Source organism: Triturus cristatus, chromosome 6, assembly GCF_964204655.1.
Source record: "Triturus cristatus chromosome 6, aTriCri1.1, whole genome shotgun sequence".
Classification (NCBI taxonomy): domain Eukaryota; kingdom Metazoa; phylum Chordata; class Amphibia; order Caudata; family Salamandridae; genus Triturus; species Triturus cristatus.
The window spans coordinates 1,347,604,468-1,347,630,292 of record NC_140589.1 but is presented as its reverse complement, the minus strand read 5'-3'; the positions used below and the strand labels follow the sequence as shown (position 1 = coordinate 1,347,630,292).

The following is a 25,825-nucleotide window of genomic DNA, read 5'->3' as shown; positions in this document are numbered from 1 at the left end:
GATATTTGATGACTCTGGTGTACAAGTTGGTATCACGGACAGGTTGTATTGACTATGTGTTTGGAAGGCAGCAAGCATTTCATTTGTGTATTTCTAAGTGGGAGGTTCCTCTTGATTGCTGATATGGTACTGTACTGACCTGTTCTACCACTATGGAGCTATTGATCAGATAAAGTCACTGACTAGGGGATCGTGATGCACCAGGCAAAGTAGAGTTTGATGAATTTACAGTAACTTAAACTGATATCCCCTGTACGTTTCATAATAACAAATGAATGTGCATTTATTCACTGCATACTTATGCTTTCACAATGTGCTGGTTTTGGTCATTCACTGTCACCATCTAGCTGAGAGATGTTACGTTTCAGCATTTACCTACGTTTTTCTACACTCCCGTTTATAAGAAGGGAGACCATTAACCTGAAGTGCACTATGCCTGTATGTTCACTTATCTCCCTACCTTAGGCATGAATTTTACCTCTATTGTTCTGCTTATTGTACGATCGCCATGTTCAATTTGCACTAGGCGGACAAAACAATGCAAAGCAGATTGGCACGATTTACAAGTCCATTATGACGGTATCTCAATCTTTTCTCCTGGCCTTTATGCTGGTAGTTCACATCTTATTGTTTCAGTGGTCACTAGATTCCATTTCACTTATTTTGCATTAGTCTCAGTGTGAGGAATTTATGAAAGTAATAGGATTTATATCTCCGTGAGCCACTTGAATCTGATTTATGTTATACCATTTACGAACTGTTTTTGGGACTCTCAATATGGCCGCCACTGTGTGTTCATGAAATGTCCTTCCTTTATGTCTTTGACTATGACGCGATGTCCGTGATTACTTAGTGTGTGTTTTCGAGTCAGTGCACCATTCACGTGAGCAAGGCTGTGGATACAGTTGAAACGCGTCGTGTAATAAAACTTAGTCACATCATATCTGAGAGAGCATGGTTTTTGGACTGAGAGAGCACTTATTTCGGACTTTTGCACAGAGGATTGCCAGCACGCTCCGCTGGCGTGTACGCCAATTTCCATGGGTGCCAGCTGTCCGGAAGAGGTTTTTTCTTTGAGGATATATATATATATATATATACATACACACACACACACACATATATATATATATATATATATATATATATTCACTGAAAAAACCATAGGTTTCACACATGTTATAGTTAGCTGGACATTTTACTGATAAAAAACCAATGAAATTCCCCCGTTATAGTTAGTGCAGGCAACTATAACTCACGCGACCGCAATCCTCTGCTGATGCTAATACTGTATTTAGACACTTATTTGCCCATGTCTTCTTCCATTAAATTTTAGCTATACATATATTACAAATATTTTTTTTTCATAAAGACACATATGTCATCAGCAGAGGATTGCGGTCGCGTGAGTTATAGTTGCCTGCACTAACTATAACGGGGGAATTTCATTGGTTTATCAGTAAAATGTCCAGCTAACTATAACATGTGTGAAACCTATGTTTTTTTCAGTGAATTTGCAAGGTTTTTTAAATGCTAATTCCTAACTATAACGTGTGTGAAACCCATGGTTTTTTCAGTGAATTTGTACGGTTTTTTAAATGCTAAGTTACTTTACGCCATTCGTGGCGTGCGCGCCCAGTTAACGCAGTTCGTTCCGTGCGCGCACGGTGCGCTTCGCGCACCGCGCGCCCACTTTACGCAGTTAGTGCCGTGCACGCACGGTGGTCACGCAGTGCGCTGCGCGCACCGCGTGCCCACGTTACGCTGGATGGGCCATGTACGCACGATGCGCTTCGCGCACCGTCCGCACATGGAGGACATATTATGCGCTTCGTTGTGAAAGGTAATCTTTTAGATTTCAAATATCTACATTTCCCATGCACAAATGGTGGGGATAGTGTGGATAATTTTTTTTTTTAATTTAATTATTACCGTACACGTACGGTAAGCGTAATCGGCAATTTTTCGAAAAAAAATAAAATTGATTTATTGACCATGGGGGTTCTTGGGGGACACCTTCATCAATGCTAGGTGGTTAGGAACTGAATACACAGCCCCTTTAGATGTTTTTTCCCTTTGTTTTTGCTGCACCACTCAGAGTGCGAGAGAGAAAATGGCGGCCGCCGCTTCCTGGTTTCGACCGATTCGAATGTTTACTTAGATCTAACAGCCAATCAGAATCGCGCTCGCGCACGGCACCGTACGCGTACGGTAAGCTTACCGTAAGCGCACGGTAAGCGCACCGTAAGCTGCCACAGATATATATATTGATTTCAATGCTATTTTCTCAGGATCTACTGAACAGATTTACACCAAACCTACAAAAGGCACTTCCTTGACCTGAAGACTACCTCTCTGCCAAATTTCAAGTAACTCTGTTCAGCCGTTCGGGCTGTAGCTGTGTCTAAAGGTCCTATGGAAAAATGCATGGGAAAAACGCGTTTTGGGACCCCCCTTTTTTCTCAGCCCCCGCTTCACGAATCCCCCCCGAGACTTTCAGGGTAGAAGCGAAGCGTAGCGCCCCACCTATTTTGAAAATTTCGCGAGGATTCGTCGACCGGCGCCAAAGTTATTTCAAATAGAATGTTGCGGATTTCCTATGGAAACAGGGTCCTAACTATAACTATCTACTGGCGACCGCCAGTAGATAATAAATATACACATATAAACAATATATATCTATCCTTAACCCCTTCCCCGCTCATGACGGAACCACTCAGTCATGAGCCACGGTTGCGCTGTGCTCATGACGGAGTGGTTCCGTCATGCTGCGGCCGTTGGCCGCCGCTACGCCCACGCGGCGCTAATTCCCCGGGCGATTAGCGCAGTGGGCGGAGACGTGACGGAACCACTCCGTCATGAGCACAGCTCAACCGTGGCTCGTGACGGAGCGGTTCCGTCACGAGCACAGCGCCACCGCGCTGCCCCCAAACCCCCCCCCCCAGCGCCGCGGCGGAATTCCTGCCGCGGCGAAGGGGTTAAAGCAAACAATAGATCATATATACACACTTTGATCTGTGAAATATAGAGGATAACAGATGAATAATATAGAAGGGACAAATGTTTCAAATAGGCAGATAATATCCAACCTCCAGAAAGATTAATATACAATAATTCAACATAGGTAAATCTACATCAAAAATCCATATAGATGGATACAACTTTTACCCTACAGGATAAGCATGGCTAACCTGAAGTAATAAGAGTACCTTGATACCATTCAATGGAAAACATCAATAATAACCATGTTACAATCTGCAACAATTGATAAATAAACCCCCGAAATGGGTGGAGGAAAAAACGGACGCAAGTTTTATTAACAGAATGGAACGCCGCACTAATGGAAGAAAACATATGTTTACCACAATAGTTTTGCTTCAGGGAATCTTTGTCAGCTGGAGTAGGAGGAAGGCTATCCTCATTGTGGGAAGCTGTAGTGGCTTGAACAAACTGTGGTGTGTGGGTTGGCAAAGAAGGCACACAGGACCATTGGGGGCCGGGAGTTGCTTCTGAGCAAAGTACTATCCACAGGCGCACCAGTGTCTTGCTTAGCCCATGTTCCCAGTAAAATATCATATAGTGCCTCACAATAAGGTTGCAATGGTTCAATGACTGACTGACCTGGATGAAGCATGTCAATGAGGGGGTCTGTAGATTTCACGAGGGTAGGTAGAGTCAAATGTAAAACATCTGCCACTCTTCTTAACACCTCAGCCAAAGAAGCATTGGCCTCTGAGGCAAGGCCAGGAGGAGATTGAAGGTTAGAAGCAGGGGAAGACTCTAGCCCGTTTGCTTCACCTAACTTTGAAATCCAGCTGTCCACTATAGGAGGTAGATTCACAGGTAGCACAAAAGTAACCTTTTCTTCATTTCCTTCCATCAACTCCAAATAACCTTGAATTACCGACTCCGCAACAGATGCCGACACGGTGCCGTATCAACCTCGGGCTCAGAAACTTGAAGGAAGTTGGTTGATGCGGATGGCGTCGTGGACAGAATTAGTAGTGGGAATGTCATCGCTTCAAGACTCACTGCAGAGTCTTGCACCAACTCCAGTTCACAGCTTTCTTGACGAACAACCAATATCGCTCCCGAAGGGTTGTGTACCGGCGTCCCTAAGGGCCTGCTGCAGCGGAGGATCAATCCATCGGCAAAGACACACTCACTGTACCCGTCACCTCCTTGGGGTTTGAAGGCGCTCCAGAGGAAGGTGTAGGTCCTAAGAGGACATGGAGAGCATCATAAGACTCATCTGGGGCCAGGTCGCCCCGCTCCAGGAAATGAAGGGAGGCGAGGGAGAGACTCATGCGCGAAGTCCTCAGCAGAAGGACATGAGGAGCTGCCTAGAACCACGTCATAAGAGCCCTGGAAAGCCGCGACTCGAATTGCTTACAACACGCTTACCGTGAGATGTGGACAGGAACTTAGATTGCTGATGTCGCTCACGGGATATAATGTGACATTCACGGGAACGGACTTTGGATCGGCTCCGTATCCGAACCGCAGACTGCGAAGTTGACAGCTTAGGAGTGCTGGAAGTCCTCGACAACACGGTCAGGAGCTTAATTTGTCACTCCCATAGCGCCTTCGGTTTCAGCCAATGGCAGGCATCGCACTCTTCTGCATTGTGGTGCAAGCACCACACGCAGATAGCTTGAGGATCTGTACTCGACATCTGCTGAGCACAAGATCCACAGGATTTAAATCCAGAGGGCATAAAGAGCCCTGGCACAGTTTCAAACGAAAAATCGTCACATCCAGCCAAAAAATAGCCAGAGATACGCTTCTCCAAATCCGCTCTACAGAGCTGAAAAAAAGAAACCGATGCCCACACGCCGGAGGGGACTTATATGGCTCCAATGATGTCACAATCAGAGTCTATGTCATTACGGAGCCACACAACGCCGTCCCCCGCCACGCAGAGGTACTGCCGAAAAAGTTCCTGATCCAGTCTGACACCCAGGGAGAATTCAAAAGTTCAAGACGCCTGGAAGTTCTAAGGTAAGAAATCTGCGGCTAGATGCCTCTATCAGATGCATGGTGTAGAATCAACACAGATAACTTTTTGCCTATCAATTAGTTGTGTTTATTGATGATGTGTTTTTGAATGATATTGTTGAGCAGACTAGTTTGTATGCAGAACAGTTTTTGAGGGACTACAGTGCGACACTTAAGAACCACTCTAGAGCTACCCAGTGGACTTCCACAAATCTCCATTTCATTAAGCAGTTCCAAGGTTTAACTTTGCTGATGGGATTGAGAGGGAGGCAATTACTGTCTTTATATTGGTTGTAGGAAAGTAGGATCTGATTTTATGGTTACCCCCACTTTTTGCCTAGTGCTATGCTGTTTCTGACTAGTCTGACTGGGATCCTGCTAATCAGGACCCCAGTCTCTGTGCTTTCTCCCCTAAATTGGTAGGCTAAGTAAGTAGGTACATCCCATATTGGACACTGGTGTACCCTTATCAGTCCCTAGTACATGGTACTAAGGCACCCAGGACATAGGTACACCAGGGGTCCCCCATAGGCTGAAGCATGCATCATGCCACCTATAGGGGATCACTGTAACTACAGGCCTCCCATTGCAGCCTGTGCAAGCTGGTGCTAGCACCACTTACGACAGATATAGGCTTCTCAATATCTGAGGTTACTGCACTTCAAACCTATAAGTCCCCTCTAATGCAGAACTTTCAATCCTGAAGGCAGGGTGCTCGGTTCGAAGTGTGAGGGTGCCCCAGCATGAGCAGGACACCCCTACAACCTTTGGAGTCCATTTTTCCGGGTTGTAAGTGTATCAGCCTTTACGATACATAAAGTGGCCATGGGTCATTATGCGATGACCATCTCTAAACTGGCTGTAACAAACCCTGCAATGTTTGGTATCAAACATATTGTAATCATACCCCCACACCATAAATGGTGTGAGAGGTATGATTCCATGCACTGTAAAGCTCCTCTGGGAGGCCCTCAGTGCTCCTGGAACCAGTCTTCTAGATCCGGACAGCACAACATAAATGCTGCCGACCAGTGACACGATTCTGCCCTCCTGCTGCTGAGCCAAGCTCGAGGAGGGGAAGGCAGAATAATAGGTATCCGGTCACAAGGAGATGTGACCACCTCCCTGACAGGGTTTAGTGTATTGGGGCCCGGGTGGGAGCGCTTGCCAATGCCACTCAGTCTGCTTGAAGGGCACATTCAGTGCCCTACATGCATAGTCCAGTTCAAACCAGCTCAGGGATCCCGCTCTGGTGTAAAACTGGACAAAGAACATGGGAGTATCCTCCCCACTCTCCGACTCCTCCCCTGGGAGGGCACCCTGAATCGTCCCAACCCTTTCCTTAGGGTACTTACGGGGTTACTGGAGGGTGGATCCCTAGATTCGCAGTGGGACAAGATTCATTTCAAGACAACACTTCTACTTCAACTGTCTGGAAACTCTGGACTGTGTGGGACTACACTCTGGGCATCAAGGCTCCAACTGGGAAGACTCCTGCTGCTCCTGGTCTCTTCGCCTTGGTTGTCTGTTACAACATCTGTGCCTGTGCTCCATACAGGAACCGTTCAAGGCCTGCGGGCATCCAAGACACCTGAAGGACTCTCCCTTGAAGTGAAGGAGTCACTTCCCTGCATCTGCAGGCACCACAACGAAGCTGACCGGCCTGCTGATCCCGAGCTCCCACGGACTCTGAAAGGCTCCGCAACACAGGTGGTGGTTCTTCACATCCCTCCAGGCCTGCCCTATCCTCTCACCAAGTTCGAGGCCACTATCCCCCGTCGGAACCGCAGGAACCGAACCCTTGAGCACAACGTCGACTCGCTGTTACAAAGGCTTGTTGGCTTCCTTCCTCCAAGATCTTTGGGCTCCAAGTAGCCCTCACCTCAAGCATCTCCTGTGACCAAGATCTTCGTCCTCACCGCATCACTTGCGCCGTGGGCAAGCACATTTGGTGAGCTGCTCGAGGTTCTCGCGACTCCAGTGCCTCCGGCCTGTGGGTCCTCATGAGGCTCATCTTTGATTTCTGTGGGCTCCCCTGATTGCTCGAGGCCTGCCCTGACTCCCCTGCTTGTGGCGAGTCAACTGGACCTTGCTGGTCCCAACACTGCACCTTCTTCGCTTTCCAAGTTGTCTGCAGTTGCCAAGGCTTGTTGGTGCTCCCAACGGACACCGACCCCATAACTCTCAACATCCGGCGTGGGACAGCTTGTGAACAGCTCCTGGTCTTCCACAGCGTCGCCTGGTCCTCACAGATGCAGATCCAAGGTCACCGTCATCTCCCCTGCAGCACCCGACATCGGTGGGATAGACTCTGTTCCCTCTGCTTGCGGATACTTCTCACTTTGAATCCACCTTTGGGTTTCACCAGACACTTTCTACTTCTCCAGCAGCGGCTTCTTCCTCAAGTCTTCCACTGAGTTTGGCTGCGGTTTCCGACGCAACTTCGCACCTATGCACACAGCTTCCCTGGTATAGGTATCCTTGTTCCTAGGGTATCCTCGGGGGCGGCTCTCCAACCTTCTGTCTTCCACAGGATTTCTTCAGGGTCCACTGGGAAAGGTCCTTCTCTAAAATTGCAACAGCGACTTAACCATTGACTTGAATTGAGTGTGCGCGCCATGTTCCCACTCTGCACATGGCCTCCATGGGGTTCCTTGTTACTTACCTCGGGTGGTTCCTTGGGTGCCCGCACTTCTAAGTCTTCTGGGTTTACTATTGAATCAAGTTATGGTTCACATACCACTATTTTAGTATATGGTTTGGTCTCCCCCTGGCGACCACTGTGTATTCGTGCTACTTACCTGTTTCTATTAAAAAGTACTGTGTGAACTACTGTATATATCTCCTGCTAGGAGATACCTGTATGTGTTAGTAAGTGTCTTATGAGAAATACATATGTTTATTAATAAACTGTGTGCTTCTTTTTCACTTAACCTATACCAATAAGATTATGTTCTGGTGAAACAAGCTGCTTTACACCCCTTCTGAACTAAGACTGAAGGCTGCTCTCCACAGCTACCAATTAGAGAGCTTTCTAAGGTTGTCTAAGACCACTAAAATCACCATATGGGTGGTCTGGATTAGTGCAGGGTGCCCACTTACATAAGTGTGCACCATATACTAAGCCAGTTTCTCACATTGGTCTACTAGTCCCTTGATGGCAAATGTTATAGATCCAGCAACGATGAGTTGCGATTGGTATTTGCTTCCTCAGAAGATGCTGCATTTTTTAGATAATGCTACAGCACTGGAAGAGGTGTGGTGCAGCAGCCAGGGCGGCTGACTCCGGAACACGGAGCTCACGGTTCGATCCCTGGCGCCAGGTTAGCCCAGCACCTTGTGACTCTGGGCAATAGCTCGCTTAATCTTCCCGACGGCCCCCAGTGTCGGGACACCTCTCCGGAGGTAGCTGTGCGTTTTACAAATGCTGGTATTTCATTTTTATTTCATTTCACTGTCACAAGATCACTCTAATTGTTATTGTCTATAAGATTTGTGCTGTTCTTGACCATTTAGTAGGTGGTTTCTCAGAGATACAAGTTTAAGAGAAAGATATACCTGCAGATGAGTTTCCTGCCCTGTTTTAAGGGCCGTTTGGTTTCAGACATTACATTACCCACAAGAGACCATATTATGGTATTAAGCTGTATATGCTGTGTGAAAGTGCCTTCGATATGTATATAATTTCAGGGTGTACACTGGTAGGGATTCTTCAATTGACCTCCCTGACTGCATTCCAGTTTGTGGGAACTTGCCAGGGGACATTTTGAGAAGTGTCACCATTTATATGTGGACACTTTCTAAACAGGTGGCAATTAGTGTGAAGTTTTCAAAGTGGGCACTATGGAATGTGGCACAATCTGCTCCTACCATAAAGGTTATCCTAAAGAACTTGTGTGTAAAGAACTAAGGAGACAGAGCAGTGCCTTGCGTAGTAATGAACTTCTTGCTTTGAAATTTTCAGACAATTGAGATTTCCACATGCTCACAACTACTCATGATGAAAGTACTTCACCTGTGACTTTTTGGGGTCAGGTAGCAGAAGTGTGCATTTTAGACTAAAACAAGCACATGAGAGGTGTAGAAAGAACAGATCAAAGGTTGGAGATTTACAATGCGGCCCGAAAATCCTACGTCTAGTACAAGAAGTTGGAAATTCATTTGTTTCATTTCGCAAACCTCAATGCTTATGTTTTCAAATATTCTTCTCCAGATTCCAAGATGAGTTTTGTACAGTTTCAGGAGTCTGTATTAGGCATCCTTGTTGTAGTCGAGCAGGCAAGTGTTCCTAAAATCGGAGTGGTGGAGGATCTAATTCTCCAACACTCTAAAAAGACTTTCCTTGACAGAGATGTAGAGTCTGTGTCCGAAGAATAGTATGAAAGGAGAGTTGTTTGTACTGTCCAGAGTGTCCTTCAAATCCTGGTCTATGTTTTTCATCATGTTTTGAATTGTACTGTATGCAACTCAAGTACTGGGAACAACCATGAGAGTAGAAGGGAACTGGTCATGATCTGTATTGCCAGATACAGTATTGGCAGTGTTTAAAGTGTTTAGTTACACCTATTGTGCATGCTGGTATTTCATCTTCTATCTACAGGTTGTTTTTTCTATTTGAAAAAATGTAGTTTTTAGTTGGATGTTTTATTTGTTCCTGTCAGTGCTTTGTGTGTGTGTAATCGGTTCATTGTGGTTATGTTTTAGGAATTAAAGAGGTGTGGAGATTCATAGTGAAGTCTGAGTGGCATTTGGCTAGCAGTGTGTGTGGACTGGTATTTGACTAGCAGTGTGTGAGGACTGGCATTTGGCTAACTGTGTGTGAGGACTGGCATTTGACTAGCAGTATGTGTCGACTAGGGTTTGCATGAACTGGTGTTTGGCTGGCAGTGTGAGTGGACTGGCATTTGGCTGGCAGTGTGTGCAGACTGTCATTTGGCTAGCGGTGTGTGCGGATTGGTGTGGCTGGGAGTGTGTGTAGCGGTGTGTGGCTGGGAGTGTGTGTAGCGGTGGCTAGCTGGGAGTGTGTGCAGGGGCGGTTAGCTGGCAGTGTGCGTGTGTGGAGACTTGTTGTTACTACACACACCGCCAGCCAAATGCCAGTCCACGCACTCCGCCAGGTGGTGTGACTGGTGTTTCAATCCTATGGGTGTATGACAATGATGGGTCCTTGAACGGGACCATTTGTTGATGTGAGCGCAGCAAAGTGCTGGGCCCGTGGCTGGCGATGTAAATGGTTTTGTGTGTGATGCATGAATTGCCTGTAAAGCGGTTGGTACCTTATCGTGGCATTACAGCTTAAGAGCTGAGAGTCACTGGTTCAGTAATCTGAAATCTCAATCATAATATTAACTGTGATTTCTAACTTTTTATTTTTGTGAAACCTTTGGGTAATAACATTTACATTTTCAACTCTTCACTCACCCTCATGCCAAAACCAACCAGTGTGTATGTGTACTTGAGTAATAGATGGTTAAGTAGTAATATATGTCTTTTCTGACCTTCACTGCCAGGGTGTACATTGTCTCTAAGGCAAACTTACCAATCCCAGATATTTTTGTAAAATAAACTCCAGGGTACTCCAGAGTGGTTTGTCTCACGTAGATCACACACTGTTTTCTTACCCAGAAGCCCTTGCAAAACACAATCCTGGTCTAAAAACACATACTCTCTTCATATCTTTTTGAATGAAAGCCTAGAATCTGAGGGAAGCCATATATTTCCTAGCACCCAGCATTCCCAGATGTCTCACGAAAAATACAGCACCTCACCTGTGTGGGTAGGCATGGAGCCAGTGACAGGAACAGGTCCTAGTTGCAATGAGGCAATATCCACAAAAGGGACAGCTGTGGTTTTTGGGCCTGGGCTCCGCGACCACCTAGGGAAACCTACCATACCAAGACATTTCAACTAGACACCAAGGGGAGTCCAAGGTGGTGTGACTCAGGTGAATCCGACAAAGTTTTCACACACACATACACAGTGCCCTGTAAGCTTTTACCAGTGCCTACAATTGTGCATTTTTCTTGCATTTCTGTTGCATAAACTTCCATATCAGTCAGAATCCACAAAATTCCTACCACCCATCATTCCTCACACTTGCCCTGATAAAAATGCTGCCTCACTTGTGTGGCTGGGCCTCGTGCCCGCAACAGGAGTGAATCAAGCCAGGGTCCATAGGTTTCCTTGTGAGGGTACCACCATGGAACCTGGTTTGAGCTGTGCTTTTCTTGGGCACTAGGCCTACCCACACAAGTGAGGTACCATTTGTTTATCAGGACACTTGGGGGAATGCTGGATGGTAGGAACTTTGTGGCTCCCCGCAAATTCCTGAAGTTTTCCTCACAGATGTGTGAGGAATTTATGTGTTTGTATTCAAAATTTGACAAAACCTGATGAGAACCACATCCGTCACCCCACCCCTCAATTCCCCTAGGCATCTATTTTTAAATAATGTACATGTTTGCTAGGTATTCCTAGGTGCTGGTTGAGTTAGGGCCCAAAATCCCAAAAATAATACAAGGGTCAGTTTTCAGCAGAACAATTTAAAATGTGTACATGTTGTGCTTTGGGCCCTTTTCTGTTGAGGGCACCAGGCCTACCCACACAAGTGAAGTACCACTTTTATTAGGAGACTTTTAGAAAGCAGCAAACCAGGATATATAGTTAAAAAGATTTATTGAGCCAATACAAGAAAGGACCCCTGCTCCGCCCAGTTCCTCAACAGCTCTGCCTGCCACTACCTTCCAAGTTCCACTGTAGAAGGTCAGAGGTTGCTAAGGAGCGATGGACCTCACAGGGTGACACATCAATGACATGCATAACAATATAAAGCAGAACTTAATGAACAGATATTGAAATGGAAACAAGATGTAACAGAGACATGTGGGAACACTAATTAGAACATTTGTTATTATCAAGTGTATTTTTATGTATTTGTGCCGTCCAACTGAAAGACAGAGTGTAAGAAAGAAGACATTTTGAAAGATGGCCTCTGAATCCCATGCTAGTATGGGTATCCACAAATTCAGAGATGTACAAATTATCACTGCTCATAAACTCTGTATCTGGTGTCCATTTCCGAACTATATATGTTTCCTTGATATTCATTCTCCACTCTTTATCATTTACAATATGAATTGCTCCATACCCTGTACACAATGAAAAACCATTTTAAGGTGCAGCTCAATTGTTGGCTCTGGTTCTTGGAAAATCTACAAACCCTATATATCCCTGCAAACCTGAAGGGTCGAACAGACTAGATGGTATATTGATTTTGTAAATCGGTCATCATGACAAGAAGTTGTAGATGAAAACATGGTCATAAGTTGCCATTTTTTTCTTCATCATTTTAAATATTTTTTGGTTCAAAAATTAGTTTTTTAGGGAAAACCTTGAGGGATCGACACAAATGACCCCTTGCTTAATTCAGAAATGTATCCACTTTTCTGGAATCTATAGCTCTCCAGGATCACCCACGGGTTTCACACTGGTTTCCACCACGAAATGGAAGTAGTTTGAAAGCAGAAAAATTTGGAAAATGGGCTATCACTATGAAAAATGCCAAAACTGTGGTACTTTATTTTTTATTCAGCTGTGCATATTTCTGAAAGCTGGGAAGACATTGACTTTAGCACAGCAAACCTTTTGTGGATGCAATTTTTCGGAAAAAGACACTTTTTTGCAGAGCACATTTTGTTAAAAAAATTTCCCCGAAAAAACAAAATGCAGCTATATTTTGTCTATTGTATTGGTCCCCTCCATGCGAATCCACAAACCCTGGGTACCTTTAGCATCCCTAGGATGTTGGGGAAAAAATGTATGCAAATTTGGCATGGATAAATTTGCTGGGAAAAAAGTTATTTAGGCCTAAACACAAACTACCCCAAATAGCCAAATAAGGGCTTGGCATTCTAGGGAGGGGGGAAGGGGGGGGGGGACGGCTTAGCAGGCAAGGGGTTAAATCATACACATGTAATTTAAGAGTAACAAACAAATAAAAATAACAGAGTACACTACAAAAGCACTGACATTTATAGATCTTGATAATCAGTATCTGGATTTATGAAATAATTATACCTAGGTGCCAAGTTGTCATATGTGTAGGCAACGGACATGAGTCGCTGAATCAAACTAGTTCCCTCAGCAAGAACAAGAAATACCTAAAAGAGAAGGAAAATATAGCTATTGTTTATTATATCATTTATGCTCAAAATTAGTATTTAAAATCTTTTGCATGATCCATAGTAAAGAACAACACTTAAAGCAAAAACATACCATAAAAACAACTTGGAGGAGTCAATTTGATTAAAAAGAAAACAATGTAACATTCTTTGCATTGCTATATTAAAAAATAAATTAACACCACAGCAGTTTGTAAATTCAAAGTCATTTCTCAATGGTGGATTCCTATATTAACAGTGTTAAATTGAACTTGTTTCACCTGAATAAAATGTAAATGTTTTCCACAAGTACTTTTAACCTGGGGATGCACCTTCAGCTCCATGTCAATCATGGCCAACGGCCCTTTAGCTTTGTTCCCAAATGTATAATTATATTTTTGTGACAGGCAAAATGTGTCAGCAATACTTAACTGTTTGAACCCAGAAATAGCCAGGCACTGAACATTCAGCAAGTTTATTCCCAAAACAATAACTATGCTGAATAAAATTGTTTATTTGGCATAATTTACTTTAAATATAACATTGCATCTCAGAAGTAAATCTGGCTGTAAAAATTTAGAGACTGGACAATGTAATACATGTAAAAAAAAAAAAAAGGTAAATAATCGCCAACTTTACACGTCAGGGAAAACTGTTGCAAACTACTCTTTTGAGTGGAGACCACTGCTGAATAAGAAGTCAAAACAGGACTTTTCCAAGCAAAAGCAGCAGATGATATACTATGATGTCACTTTTAGCAAAATACTATTTTGCAATCTAGCATTATAGTAATTAAAATAATAACTAAATACACTACCTTCAGATTTGATGTATCGGATACTTGAAAGACCAGAACCTATGAACACAAGCACACTATTTAAAAGAAGAAATTACTTACCTTCGTTAAAACATTTTCTAATAGAGACTAACTGGAGAGGGGAGAAAGTGTAGTGCACAGCAAATGCTCTGCCCTTGCTGTAATTTAACAGTGAGACATTTATGCCACCAAACGAGACAAAACACAAAACTCCCAGATGCAAGGGGATTTTTTTTTTAACCTTAAGGGGCATGCTGCAAAAGGAGCTCTTGGAGGAGCTGTAATGACGCCAGGTGGGTGCATGGACCTGCTGAGGAACATGTAAGGTTCAGCTCTGAGAACTGTGACAAGCACTTCATTCACGTAAGGGGCACTGGAAGACGTTAAAGGCTGCACAGCTAAAACAGAAGAGCATGAACAAAGCCTCCTTGTTCATAGAATGTGCATTGAAGAAAGGAACAAGCTAAATATAAGACTTCACAGAAGGACATCAACGCTTTCCGCAGTGCACCTTTGCTTCAGACTCAAACCTGCAGAATAAGGTGAAAGATGTACAGAATTTTGCACATGCCTTGCAACTGATAATTTTAGGAACATCATCATTCATTGACAAAGGAGACCTGCTGAGCATAGTACAGGTATTGAACTCTTAAGGCTAATGGCTCTGACTCAAAATGTCTGCTTGAGTTGTGCAGGGATATCAGATTCCCCTATTAGCCCAGGAAGGAATGATATGGGATCCAGCAAGTGTTTGGTCGAACAGAGTTTGGGAGGTAAAGGGGCTTTAGTACTCACGGTACCCTGTCCCGGTGGAAAGTCTTTGTCCTCCAACTCGATTTCCAGCTCGGAATCCAGTTTTGGGATAGAGTAGGCTTCCTCCTCTTACCCTGTCGACCTCTTCGTGTTCAGATTCCTCTCCAAAGAAATGCAGACTATGTTGTACGTTTTGTCGCTGCATGTCTCTTCGTCAAGCCTGACAATCCCACAGAGTCTTTTTCAAACGGAACGACCGACAAGCATTACAATCTTCTTCTTTGTGCTTTGGTGAGTGGCCACGTTGCAAACTTTATGGAGGTCAGTGCGAGGGTACTTGGAGTGGCACCGAGGACAAAACTGATATGGAGTCCGATCCATAGACAGAAGGCTGGCTAGTATGTAACGAAGTAGAAGTCAACCCACGAGGCTAGGCCCGAATGCCACCCACGATGTCTTCGACCGAAGATGGGGAGAGTTTCCGACTGATTCGATACATGGACAATAGTGAAAACAAGTATGATGACAATACCGTCGAGGGTACAGTGGATTGCGCTCCAAGGGGAATCCGAAGGGCTGTTTAGAGCCGAAGCACCGCACACCACGTTAGAACCAGACGGCGGAAAGAAAACACTAACAATGGAGTCGAAGCCCATGCACAATATCACCCAAAGGAGGAGTCACATTACCTCGTGACTGGAAAAGATGTCTTCAAAGAAAAACTACTTGCAAACATACGGATCCAACACTAGATGACAGGAAGAGGCAAAGCACGTGTATCTACAGCACACATGCCTCGAACAGATAGTTACCGCAGGTAAGTACATTTTTCTTCTGATCTGTACTTCTACCTGCAGATTCCTCACCTGGAGAAAGATTTCACAGCAATACTGTGCCCAGGAAAAGGGTTGATGGATCACTAGACAAGAAATTCCTGCAATATGGATCTTGCAAAGTGCTCATCCCTGCGCACCTCCGCATCCAGGTTGTAAGGCTTAGCAAAGGCGGGCAAGGAAGCACATGTTGCCAACTTACCAATTTCTGCAATCATAACTCAGGCGAGTGCAGAAATGGTTGGTGGAGAGAAGGATCAACCGAGACCGAGTTCTCTTCTGTATCACCTTACCCTTTTTGGCACTACAGTAGCAGACGAAGAGCAGGTGTTCGACTGGAATTCCTTGGAATGGTCCAGGCAGTAGCCAACTGTCCGTCTAGAATCAGCGTACGCAAGTTCCTCCGCTTTCGTGGGATGAGTTGGAGGGTAGAAGGTTGGAAGAGTAATGGATTGGGCAAGATGGAAAGGAGTGACCCCCCTTAGGGAGGAAACCAGCCCTGGTTTGCAACACCAATTTGTCTGGAAAGAAGGTAGTGAAAGGATGGCAACAGCTAAGGGCTTGCAAGTGACTAACCTTTCTAGCTGAAGTGACAGCAACCAAAAAAGACTGTTTTGAGTGTCAACATACGAAAGGAACAATTATGAATGGCTCAAATGGAGTTCCCATAAAAAAGTAAGAACCATATTTAAATCCCAATGAGGAACTACAAAGGGAGTGGGATGAAAATGATTGGTCAGGTCTTTGAGAAAACGCATAACAAGAGACTTAAGCAGGGATGGCTGACCTGGCAGACAGAAAAAAGCAGACAAGGCAGCCAAATAACCCTCCGTGCCAGCGAAAGCGCAAATTGAGTACTTTAGAAAGTTTGGTCTGCAGGGGATCCACACCATTGTTCGCACACCTTGCAACAAAGTTGCCCCATCTGCCAAAATAAGCAGACTTAGTGGAGGGGTGACACAAAGAAAATGAGATTGGGAAGCAGAACCATTCCCCCCGACTAGAAGAGAAGGTACGGCCTGAGTGGAAAGCAAAGTGGGTGGAGGACATGTGGAGAATGACTTAAATTCCACATACCACACCCTTCTCGGTCAATCCAGGACAATAAGGACTAGGGCCCGGTCTAGGTGAATAATTCTGAGAACTCGAGGAATCAGGGTATGGACGAAAAATGCGTAATGCAGCTAAAAGTTCTACCTCAAGTGAAACCCGTCCCCCAAGGCTACCCTCAACAGATACCAAGGATGCAGAACTACTGGCACTGAGCATTTTCAGAAGAGGTGAATAACTCCACCTGAGGAGTGTCCTACTGGACGAAGATGTCCTGAACTATGTCTGCTAGAGGTCACCACTCCATGATGAACAAGTTAACCCCGGCTTAGGGGGTCGGCTCTGACATTCATAGACCCTACTAGGTGATTGGCAGTGATCCAGACCCCTTGGTATTGTGCCCAAAATCACAGTCTCCACGCTTCTAGGCAAAGTAGGTGAGACCCTACTCCCCCTGCTAGTTCACGTACCACATCACAGTTGTGCTGTTTGTCAACATCTTGACAGATCAACCCACAATAAAGGAGAGGAAAGCCTTCAGAATCAGCCTAATCACCTGCATTTCCAGCAGTTGATGTGAAACATCTACACTTTCGGAGACCAGAGGGCCCTGATTTTCAGATCCTCTAGATGAGCTCCCCAATGCAGGGTGGAGGCATCTGTTACTACCGTAGTCCCGTCCAGAGGGGGACTAAAGGCCATCACGCGTTAGGTTCACCTTGTACCACCACCAAGCCTCTTCCTTCGCAGCACTAGGAGAGATCACGATGGAGTCCGACAGGTCTCCCCCCATACTGGAGTCACGGCCTATGGCGGCACCAATGCAGGGCCCTCATGTGCCAACGTTGGTGCATGACCAAGAGAATGCAGGAAGCCGGCAGACTAGGATCATAGGACACTCAATGCTGGGATTCCCATGCCATGCTGGAAAGATGGAACCAATTGCCAAATGTCCTTTATTCTCTGAGACGGAGGGAAGGCATAGAAAAGGGTGGTGTCCAGTACCGACCCTAAGAAGCGGAGCTATTGGGAGGGCAACAGGTGAGATTTGGGCTTGTTTAAAAAGCCACAAATGGAACAAAAACATGTCTAGCAAGCTGGGTTTGAGGAGCCAATCATCCAGGTACGGGAAAATTGAGATATCTGACCGTGTAAGATAGGCTTCAACCATTGCCATCTCCTTCGTAAAGACCTGAGGTGTGGACATCAAACCAAAGGATAGTACTGTAAATCGGTAATGCGTGGAACGCATCACAAACCACAAGCACTTCTGATGAGATCGCAAGATTGGATCTGCAGATTGTGTACTTCTTTTGAGACACCATCCATTCTCTTTTTTTTTTTTTTTTTTTTAAAACCTTTATTCGTGCATATTAAAAGAACAAATACGGGCCTACAACCTTCAGGCCGGCCACGATACGGTTAAGCACTGATACAAACATTACGGCCCCTGTGCTTCAACGGTCAAGGTTAGCAACGATTTATGAAACATACACTGGAGAGATCCTTGACCCCAGGGAAAGGAGAAGTGAAGGTTAATTTTAAAGTTTTCAAAATAAGTTTATCAGGGAAATAGTCAGTGAAGAATAAGAACCAAGGAGATTCGAGTCCGCACGATATCTTCACCACACGGGAGAGCAGCAGCATCATTAAAACAGCAATGGAAGTAAAATCGCAGGCAGTGAGGCAATGCAGTTATATAACAGGATAGTCACATGAGCAATTACGCACCCCTCCAGTGCCGCCCCCACTCAGTCAACCCCCCACCCGGACCCAGAATCGAAACAAGTATAGCGCAGAAACATAAAGAGAAAAAAGGCCCATAGAACTAATTGGAAACAGTAAGTTACCCCCCCACCCTACACCAATGCGGAGGCTACGGCCTTCCCCCCCCCCAGCATAGTGCCTGTCGCCCAATAAACCCGAAATATAGACAAGAAAGAGAGTAAGAATAAAGTAAAGAAAGATAAGAAAACAGTACACCTATGTTAAAGGGGGTGAGAAAAGAATAGGACTATTCTAATCTAAACTCCCGAAAAGAAGAAAGTGGGGAGGAGCCTACGTATCATCAGAGCGCCCTAAACCATCGGCCATCTTTGGCTTCCACACACTGAGAACCCACTACCCCAAAAGCGGTCGTGTGAAAATGAATTGTCACAACAATTTAGATGAAGGAAGACAAATCGCGACGAATGCGCACGAAGTACACATACAGTTCCAGTCCCAGTCCAGCCCCTCCGTGAAACCATGGCGATATTAATCAGTCTAGCCCTGGCCCGATCGCGGGCTTGAGATTAAGCCAGCCCCTACATGAAGGCCCCGCATCCCGTGCAGACAAAGACAATATGGCCGTTTGGGAGAAGATGGTGAAGTAGAATCCCAAAATGGCCGCCGACCATCTGTAGAGGTCCCTTTGTGCACCACAGAAAGTCCAGACATGGCATGTAGAGTACAGGAGTTCCACAGAAAAGAAGCAGTAGGCCACCGTGAACGATTCCTCGAGGATGTTAGGTGTTGCTCAGCTGGATACTCTTGCAGACGCGGTGAGGCAGGCAACAATGAAGCAGGCAGCAATGAACGGGGAAACAAAGTATCCGCTGTTAAGCTGGAGAGCAATTGATCCTGGGTGCCGGGAAAGCCAGATGCAGGCACCAGTGTAGCACGATCACACACAGCCGTTGCGTCCCCGCAAGAGGACAAAAGCACTGGCAGACCCACGCCGTGTTGATGACAGACGGAGCGCTCACGGCCCGCAGCCGACCACAGGGAGTCAAACTGCTCACTCAGCGCCTGAAAGCGAGCAAACATTTGTAAACTAAAGTCCCGCAGGACGGCCAGTACGGAGCCGCATGTCAGCGGAAGCTGCACCCCCACATCGGCAGCAATCCGGGACGGCACTGTGGAGCTGGTGTCTGGTGGAGGGAGGGCGAAGCGGGCAGCGGGCAAGACCGGAGTATCACCCCCCGGCCGCGAGCAGGCAAACAACGCCATGTTTTACCGCCGGACGGTACAATGGCCAGGGGTGGGGGTCGTAGCAAGGAGTCAGTTCCCCTCAGGTCTGCGCCGCAACTGGGAAAGCCAACAGTCGCCTCCCTTCCCTCGGGTTCTCTTTGCAGCCGACTAGGCAATAGAAGAAGGGGGTCGGCAGCCTCCCACAGCGCGGTCCACAGATCGGGGCAGGAGACCCGCCTCACCGGGGCTTACCTTACAGCCCCAGCCCTTCAGGCGCAGGGTGGAGGAGGTGTCTGGCCGTCCCTCCCCAGGCTCATCTGGCGACAGTCCGTGGTGTTAGGTGAGGTCGGGACCGCGGGGCTCGGATTTGCGCTAGCGGGTCCGGGGACTGCGGAGCTTCCAGGGGGCCGGCAAAGGCCACAATGGAGCAGGGGTCCAGGGCGGAGAACAAAAGCACCAAGAACTCCGGCATCCGGGCGGGCTGAGACTTCGGGGAAGTGGAGGCGTGGACAGCGCGTCGTCGTACACGTTTCACCTCGAGAATCGGCAAGGATAGGAATCAGGATAATAGTCCGGGGCCAAGGGCCGACGGAGCCGGGCGCTCAAGCGTCTGCTCCGGTCGCCATCTTGGCTCCTCCCCCCGACACCATCCATTCTCCATGCTCCATCACCAGCAGAACTTGAACTAGGGTCAGCATCTTAAACATTTTTCTTAGTTCAGGCTCCAGAGATCCAGAATCAGATGCAGACTGCCATCCTTCTTGAGCACCAGGAAGTAAAGTGTGTAACAACCCTGGCCTTTTTCTGCCCCTGGCACTAGCTTCACTGCACCCCCGAGGAAGAGAACTGCCACGTCCTGCTGTAGAATGACCAAATGGTCGGTAAACAGAGAGAAAGGAGGACTGGGAATGAGAGGCGTAACCTGAACGAAGGGAAGGATGTAGCCCTTATCGGCAATTTGAAGGACACACAGGTCTGAAGAAATGGCCTTTTAAGGCCGGAAGAAACTGGAACACCAACATCCTGCATGCTCCGTGTGGGCTTGGGGAAGCAAACTAGTCCTGATTTCCTTGTGGTCACGGAGAAGAAGAGGAAAAGAATGAGGGTTGCAAGGTGGATCCACAGCGTCTACCTCTACCACGCATCTGTACTGTCGGATAAGAGGATTCAGCTTCTGGAGTGTTAGTGTGTACTGCTGGGTCCGAAAGGAGGAGCCTCATCGGAAGTCATAAAAGCAGCAAAAAGAAATGAAAGCCCATGGTCAGAGACAAAAGCTGAAGGTCCAAAGACCTGGCCATGACTTTATAGGCCTTAAAAAAACTCCAGCGCTAGGTCGGCCTTATCCCCAAACAAGCAGATGCTGTTGAGGAAGAGGTCCATCAGATTAGCCTGGACTTCGGATGAAAAAATAGACGTCCTGAGCCATGCCTGGCGTCATACCGTCACAGAGGTACCCGTGGCTCTGGCAACGGAGTCTGCGGTGTCCAGCCCAGACTTGATAATATGCCAGGAGGCATCCTGCGGATCCGCGATGAGCCCCTGAAAATGTTCTTTCATGTTGGCGGGAACATGCTGGAGAATCGTTTGTGCCATGTTCCATAAGGTGTGGTTTTACCAGGCGAGAAGGCAGTTGGCATTAAGTAACTTCAAAATCATACTACCTGCAGAAAAGACCTTCGTGCCCCAGTGTTCCAAAAGTTTAAACTCCTTGTCGGAGGGGGCTGCAGAAAAGGCATCTCCTGATTGGGTCCTTGAACAAAATGCTTGGATGCCTAAGCTCTCTAGCTAATTATTCGTCGGAAGGAAGGTGGGATCACAAGGAGCAGAGCGACAGCGACAATGGTGGGCAATGAGCCAAATGTCTCCATCATTGGCAACTATAGGTTCAGTACCTCTGCGTCCTTTAACATAACCTTGAGCAAAGACACAACCTCTGTCGTTGGTGGACCAGTGGGCAACTCCATGATGAGTTGTCTAAGTCATTTGGTGAAGACAGGCCTTGAAATATAAGGGGTTCCTGATCCAGGTCACAACCAGGAAAATACTCCAAAAAGTCAGAAACAGTATCAAGAGACGTGCTCTACAAGCCTCCTCTTCAAGCAACCTCTGGGCCGCTCTCTGGAAGTGAATCTGAGGCTTGACGGGCTGCGGCAACGGTAGCGGCACCATCCACGGCATCGGCTGCAGCACCAAGTGGAGCGCCAGGTAAGCATAATTTGGCGAAGGCATCGGTTTAAACAGTGCAACACCGAGGAGCATCAGCTAAAAAGGCATGATGAGAGGCAGACGCGAATGAGCGCTGGATGGCATCGATGCCCAGGTGAAAATATAATACATCGCATTCAGGAACTCTGCTGTGTCCGATTCTGCAACCAGGAACTCAGGAAAGGCCAACATCGGCATCTGCTGCTCAACAGATTGGTGTGACAGCACTAAAGACTTCGAGAATAGAGGTCTGTCCGGTGCCAGGTCCATATAAGAAGCAGGGCTGTGCGAACGATCCATTAGCGTCAAGTCAACAAGCTCCGATTCAGAGAATGAAGGCCCTGTGGGAGACAGTGTGTGATGAGGCGACTTACCTCTGGAATACTTCTTCTTTCCCTTAAGCTTTCTCTTCTTCTTGTTCGAAGATGGAGAGTGTGAATGGCTCTGGGAACGCTTCCGGCATAGCTGTTCTTCCTTCGCTGTGGCCATGATGAGTTTGGCCTCCCACTCCTTGATGGCCTAGGGATGCATGCGGAGGTCAAGTTGTGATTGGATCCAAAGCACCACAGACTGACTGCATGGGGGTGCGTAACACACATCTGTCCCTCAGTCCCTACAGGGTTTAACCCCAGACTTTTTTGAAGGAGACATAGTGCTTTTTAATTTTAATTTGGTGAGGACATTTCTTCAGAGTGAAGCTACGGATCCATGTCGAAGGCACAGAAAAAGGCTATTTACATCAATGTACCAGTGCGGGCACTTGATGATGCCACTTTTGACACAGACTGAGTCAAGCGCCCTCGACTGGCAACCTTGTTGCTTTGAAATGTTCTGGATCCAGTCCGACACATTGAGGTTATTCTACAAGTGAGGAATCTGCAGGTGGAAGTATCCATCAGAAGGAAAATGCTACTTACCAGTATGCATCTGTTCTTGGCATGTAGAGCTGCAGATTCACACACTGTGCATAGATCGCCATCTGGTGTTGGGCCCGGATGTTTGCACTTTGTTGTTGTATTGGAAAAAGTATTTGAAAGTCACGAGATAGGTGACTCCTCCTTGGGACAATAGTGCGCATGGACATCGACTCCATCTTCAGATTGTTTTTTCGCCAAGAAGGCAAATGATGGAGTTTTGTGAGAAACAGATGTCCATGTATGTTGTGTCTAATTAAGATAATACTGGAACAGATAAAGGTAGCCGGGGAGGTGGGTGGGTGTGTGTGAATCTGCAGCTCTACATGCCAAGAACAGATGCATACTGGTAAGTCGAATTTTCCGTTCGAGGCATATGAGCTACAAATCACACACTGTGCATAGATGGCATAGCAGTGCTCCTCTTTAGCGGCGACCACCAGTATCTGTTGCAGTAGTTTGAAATAGTGTTTTGAGTACAGCCTGGCTCACACTAGCTTGTTGCTTTGCCTGCACATCTACACAATAGTGTTTGGTCAATGTGTGCGGTGTAGACCATGTAGCTGCTTTGCAGATATCATCTAAGGGAATGTTCCCTAAAAATGCCATTGAAGTCCCTATTTTGCGGGTAGAGTGGGCTTTAGGGGGAATAGTCCGTGTACGTTTTGCTTTGTGAAAGCAAATTTGTATACATTTGAAAATCCACCTTGCAATCCCAGACTTTGATATGCGATTGCCTTTATGTGGAGGTGAGAAGGAAACAAAAAGTTGTTTTGCGAAAAGGTTTTGTTCTGTCAATAAAGTAAAGGAGTGCTCTTTTTACTTCTAATGTATGAAGAGCTCGTTCTGCTACTGTTTGTGGTTGCGAGAAGAACACTGGCAACTCAACAGATTGGTTGAGATGGAAGGGAGAGATCACCTTAGGTAGGAATTTGTCCTGAGAATCACTTTGTTATGATGGAGTTGTAAAAATGGTTCTTGAATAGTTAGTGCTTGTAGCTCTCTGAATCTTCTGAGAGATGTAATAGCCACAAGGAAAGTGACTTTCCACGTAAGAAATTGTAGCTTGCAATTATGTAGAGGTTCGAATGGAGGACCCATTAATCTAGTGAGGACGATGTTTAGATTCCACACTGGCAAGGATGGTACCCTGGGAGAAATTATTCTTTTGAGGCCTTCCATAAATGCTTTAATGACAGGTACCTTGAACAATGACAAATGTTGTCTATTTTGTAGGTAAGCTGCTATGGCAGCAAGATGTAATCTTATTGATGTGTATGCAGCAAGTAACATATGATGTGTTGAGTGGCGGCATCTAGAGGATTGATGGTGGTGGTGTTACAGTATATAACAAATCTTTTACACTTGTCTGCATAGAAGGCTCTAGTGGTGGGGCGCCTAGCCTCTTTGATAACGTTCATACAATCAGGTGGAAGATTGAGGTAACCAAATTCTAGGACTCAAGGAGCCAGATCGCCAGGTTGAGCTGTGCTGGATCTGGAGGTCTGATCTCTCCATGGTTCCGTGTTAAGAGCTGTGGGGAGAGGTGTAGTATTTGGTGCGGGACTACTGATCGTTCCAGCAATGTTGTGTACCATGGTTGTCTGGCCCATGTTGGAGCAACTAGGATCAGTGTTAGTGACTGTTGCTGCAGCTTGCGCACCACTAATGGAATGAGCGGGAGAGGCGGAAAAGCGTACGTATATCTGCCTGACCAATTCATCCATATCGCATTGCCTTTGGACAATGGGTGTGGATATCTGGCAGCGAAGCTTGGGCATTTTGTGTTGTAATGTGTGGCGAAGAGATCTATGTCTGGCTGCCCCCACATTTGGAAAAACGGTTGAAGAACTTGTGGATGAAGTTCCCGCTTGTGAATCTGTTGTGTCTTGACGACTTAACAGATCTGCCATGTGATTTTGAATTCCTGGACGATGTCGGGCTAGAAGGAATATGTTTTGAGAAATAGCCCCCCTTCATATGCTCTGTGCTAGTTGAGAGAGCTGCAGAGAGTGCGTCCCCCCTGATTTTGTAAATAGTACATTGCTGTCATATTGTCCGTACGGACTAAGACAGCTTTGCCTGATATCGGTTTATGGAATGATTTTAACGCTAGAAAGATTGCTAGTAACTCCAAATGATTGATGTGGAGTAGCTTTTGCTGAGGTGTCCATGTGCCCTGTATGGTGTGATGAAGTAGATGAGCTCTCCAGTCGGTGAGCGATGCGTCTGCTGTTAGCACAATCTGTGGAACCGGCTCTAGGAACGGTCGTCCTTTGGAAAGGTTTTGGTTTTGGGTGTTCCACCACTGCAGAGAGCAATGTGTGCGGCCGTCCACCTACACCAGATCTGTTAGCTGACCTTGAGCTTGGTTCCACCGACGTGCTAAGCATTCCTGTAAGGGGCGCATCTGGAGTCTTGCATGAGGTATTATGAATATACAAGAGTTCATCGTCCCTATTATTTGCATGAACACTCGAGCTGGAAGTGAGTGTTGCGGCTGGAATTTTGTTATAAGGGTTTGCATACTTGCTATCCTGGCTGGACTGGGATATGCAAGGCATTTTGAGGTGTCTATTGTGGCACCTAGATATTGTTGGATGTGGGACGGTTGGAGGTGAGACTTTGTGAGATTTATGGTAAACCCTAAGTCGTGAAGTAGTTGGATTGTGGTGTGTGTGTGATTTACACGCTGGGTATGCAACTTGGCTTTTATGAGCCAGTCATCCAAATATGGTAAGAGGTGCATTTGTTGCCTTCTTAAGTGGGCTGCTACCACTACCAGTCATTTTGTGAAGACTCTGGGTGCTGTGGTGACTCCTAATGGGAGAACCTTGAACTGGTAATGCTGACCTTCCACTACAAATCGAAGATATTTCCTGTGAACAGGGTGAATCGGAATGTGGAAGTAGGCGTCCTTGAGATCTAAGGTGGCAAGGAAATCGCCTTCTTTGAGTAGAGGAAGGACCTGTTGAAGAGTGATCATATAAAATGGTCTGATTGTATGTAGAGGTTTAATGGTCCGAGGTCCAAGATGGGCCTCAGGGTTACGTCCTTCTTTGGAATGAGAAAATACAGGGAGTAAACCCTTGTGTTTTGGTGATGCATGGGAACTGGTTCTATTGCATGTTTTTGTAGGAGGGA

The 25,825-nt window shown here is 46.2% G+C and overlaps 1 protein-coding gene across 1 annotated transcript in view; it reads right to left on the bottom strand.

Moving 5' to 3' along the window:
* USP34 (ubiquitin specific peptidase 34) overlaps nucleotides 1-25,825 on the bottom strand; it is a 2,509,780-nt gene that overhangs the window by 1,923,758 nt on the left and 560,197 nt on the right. Inside the window, exon 34 of the mRNA XM_085612349.1 lies at nucleotides 13,075-13,157. Coding sequence (XP_085468475.1) covers nucleotides 13,075-13,157 — 83 coding nt within the window. The remainder of the gene's footprint in view (nucleotides 1-13,074; nucleotides 13,158-25,825) is intronic.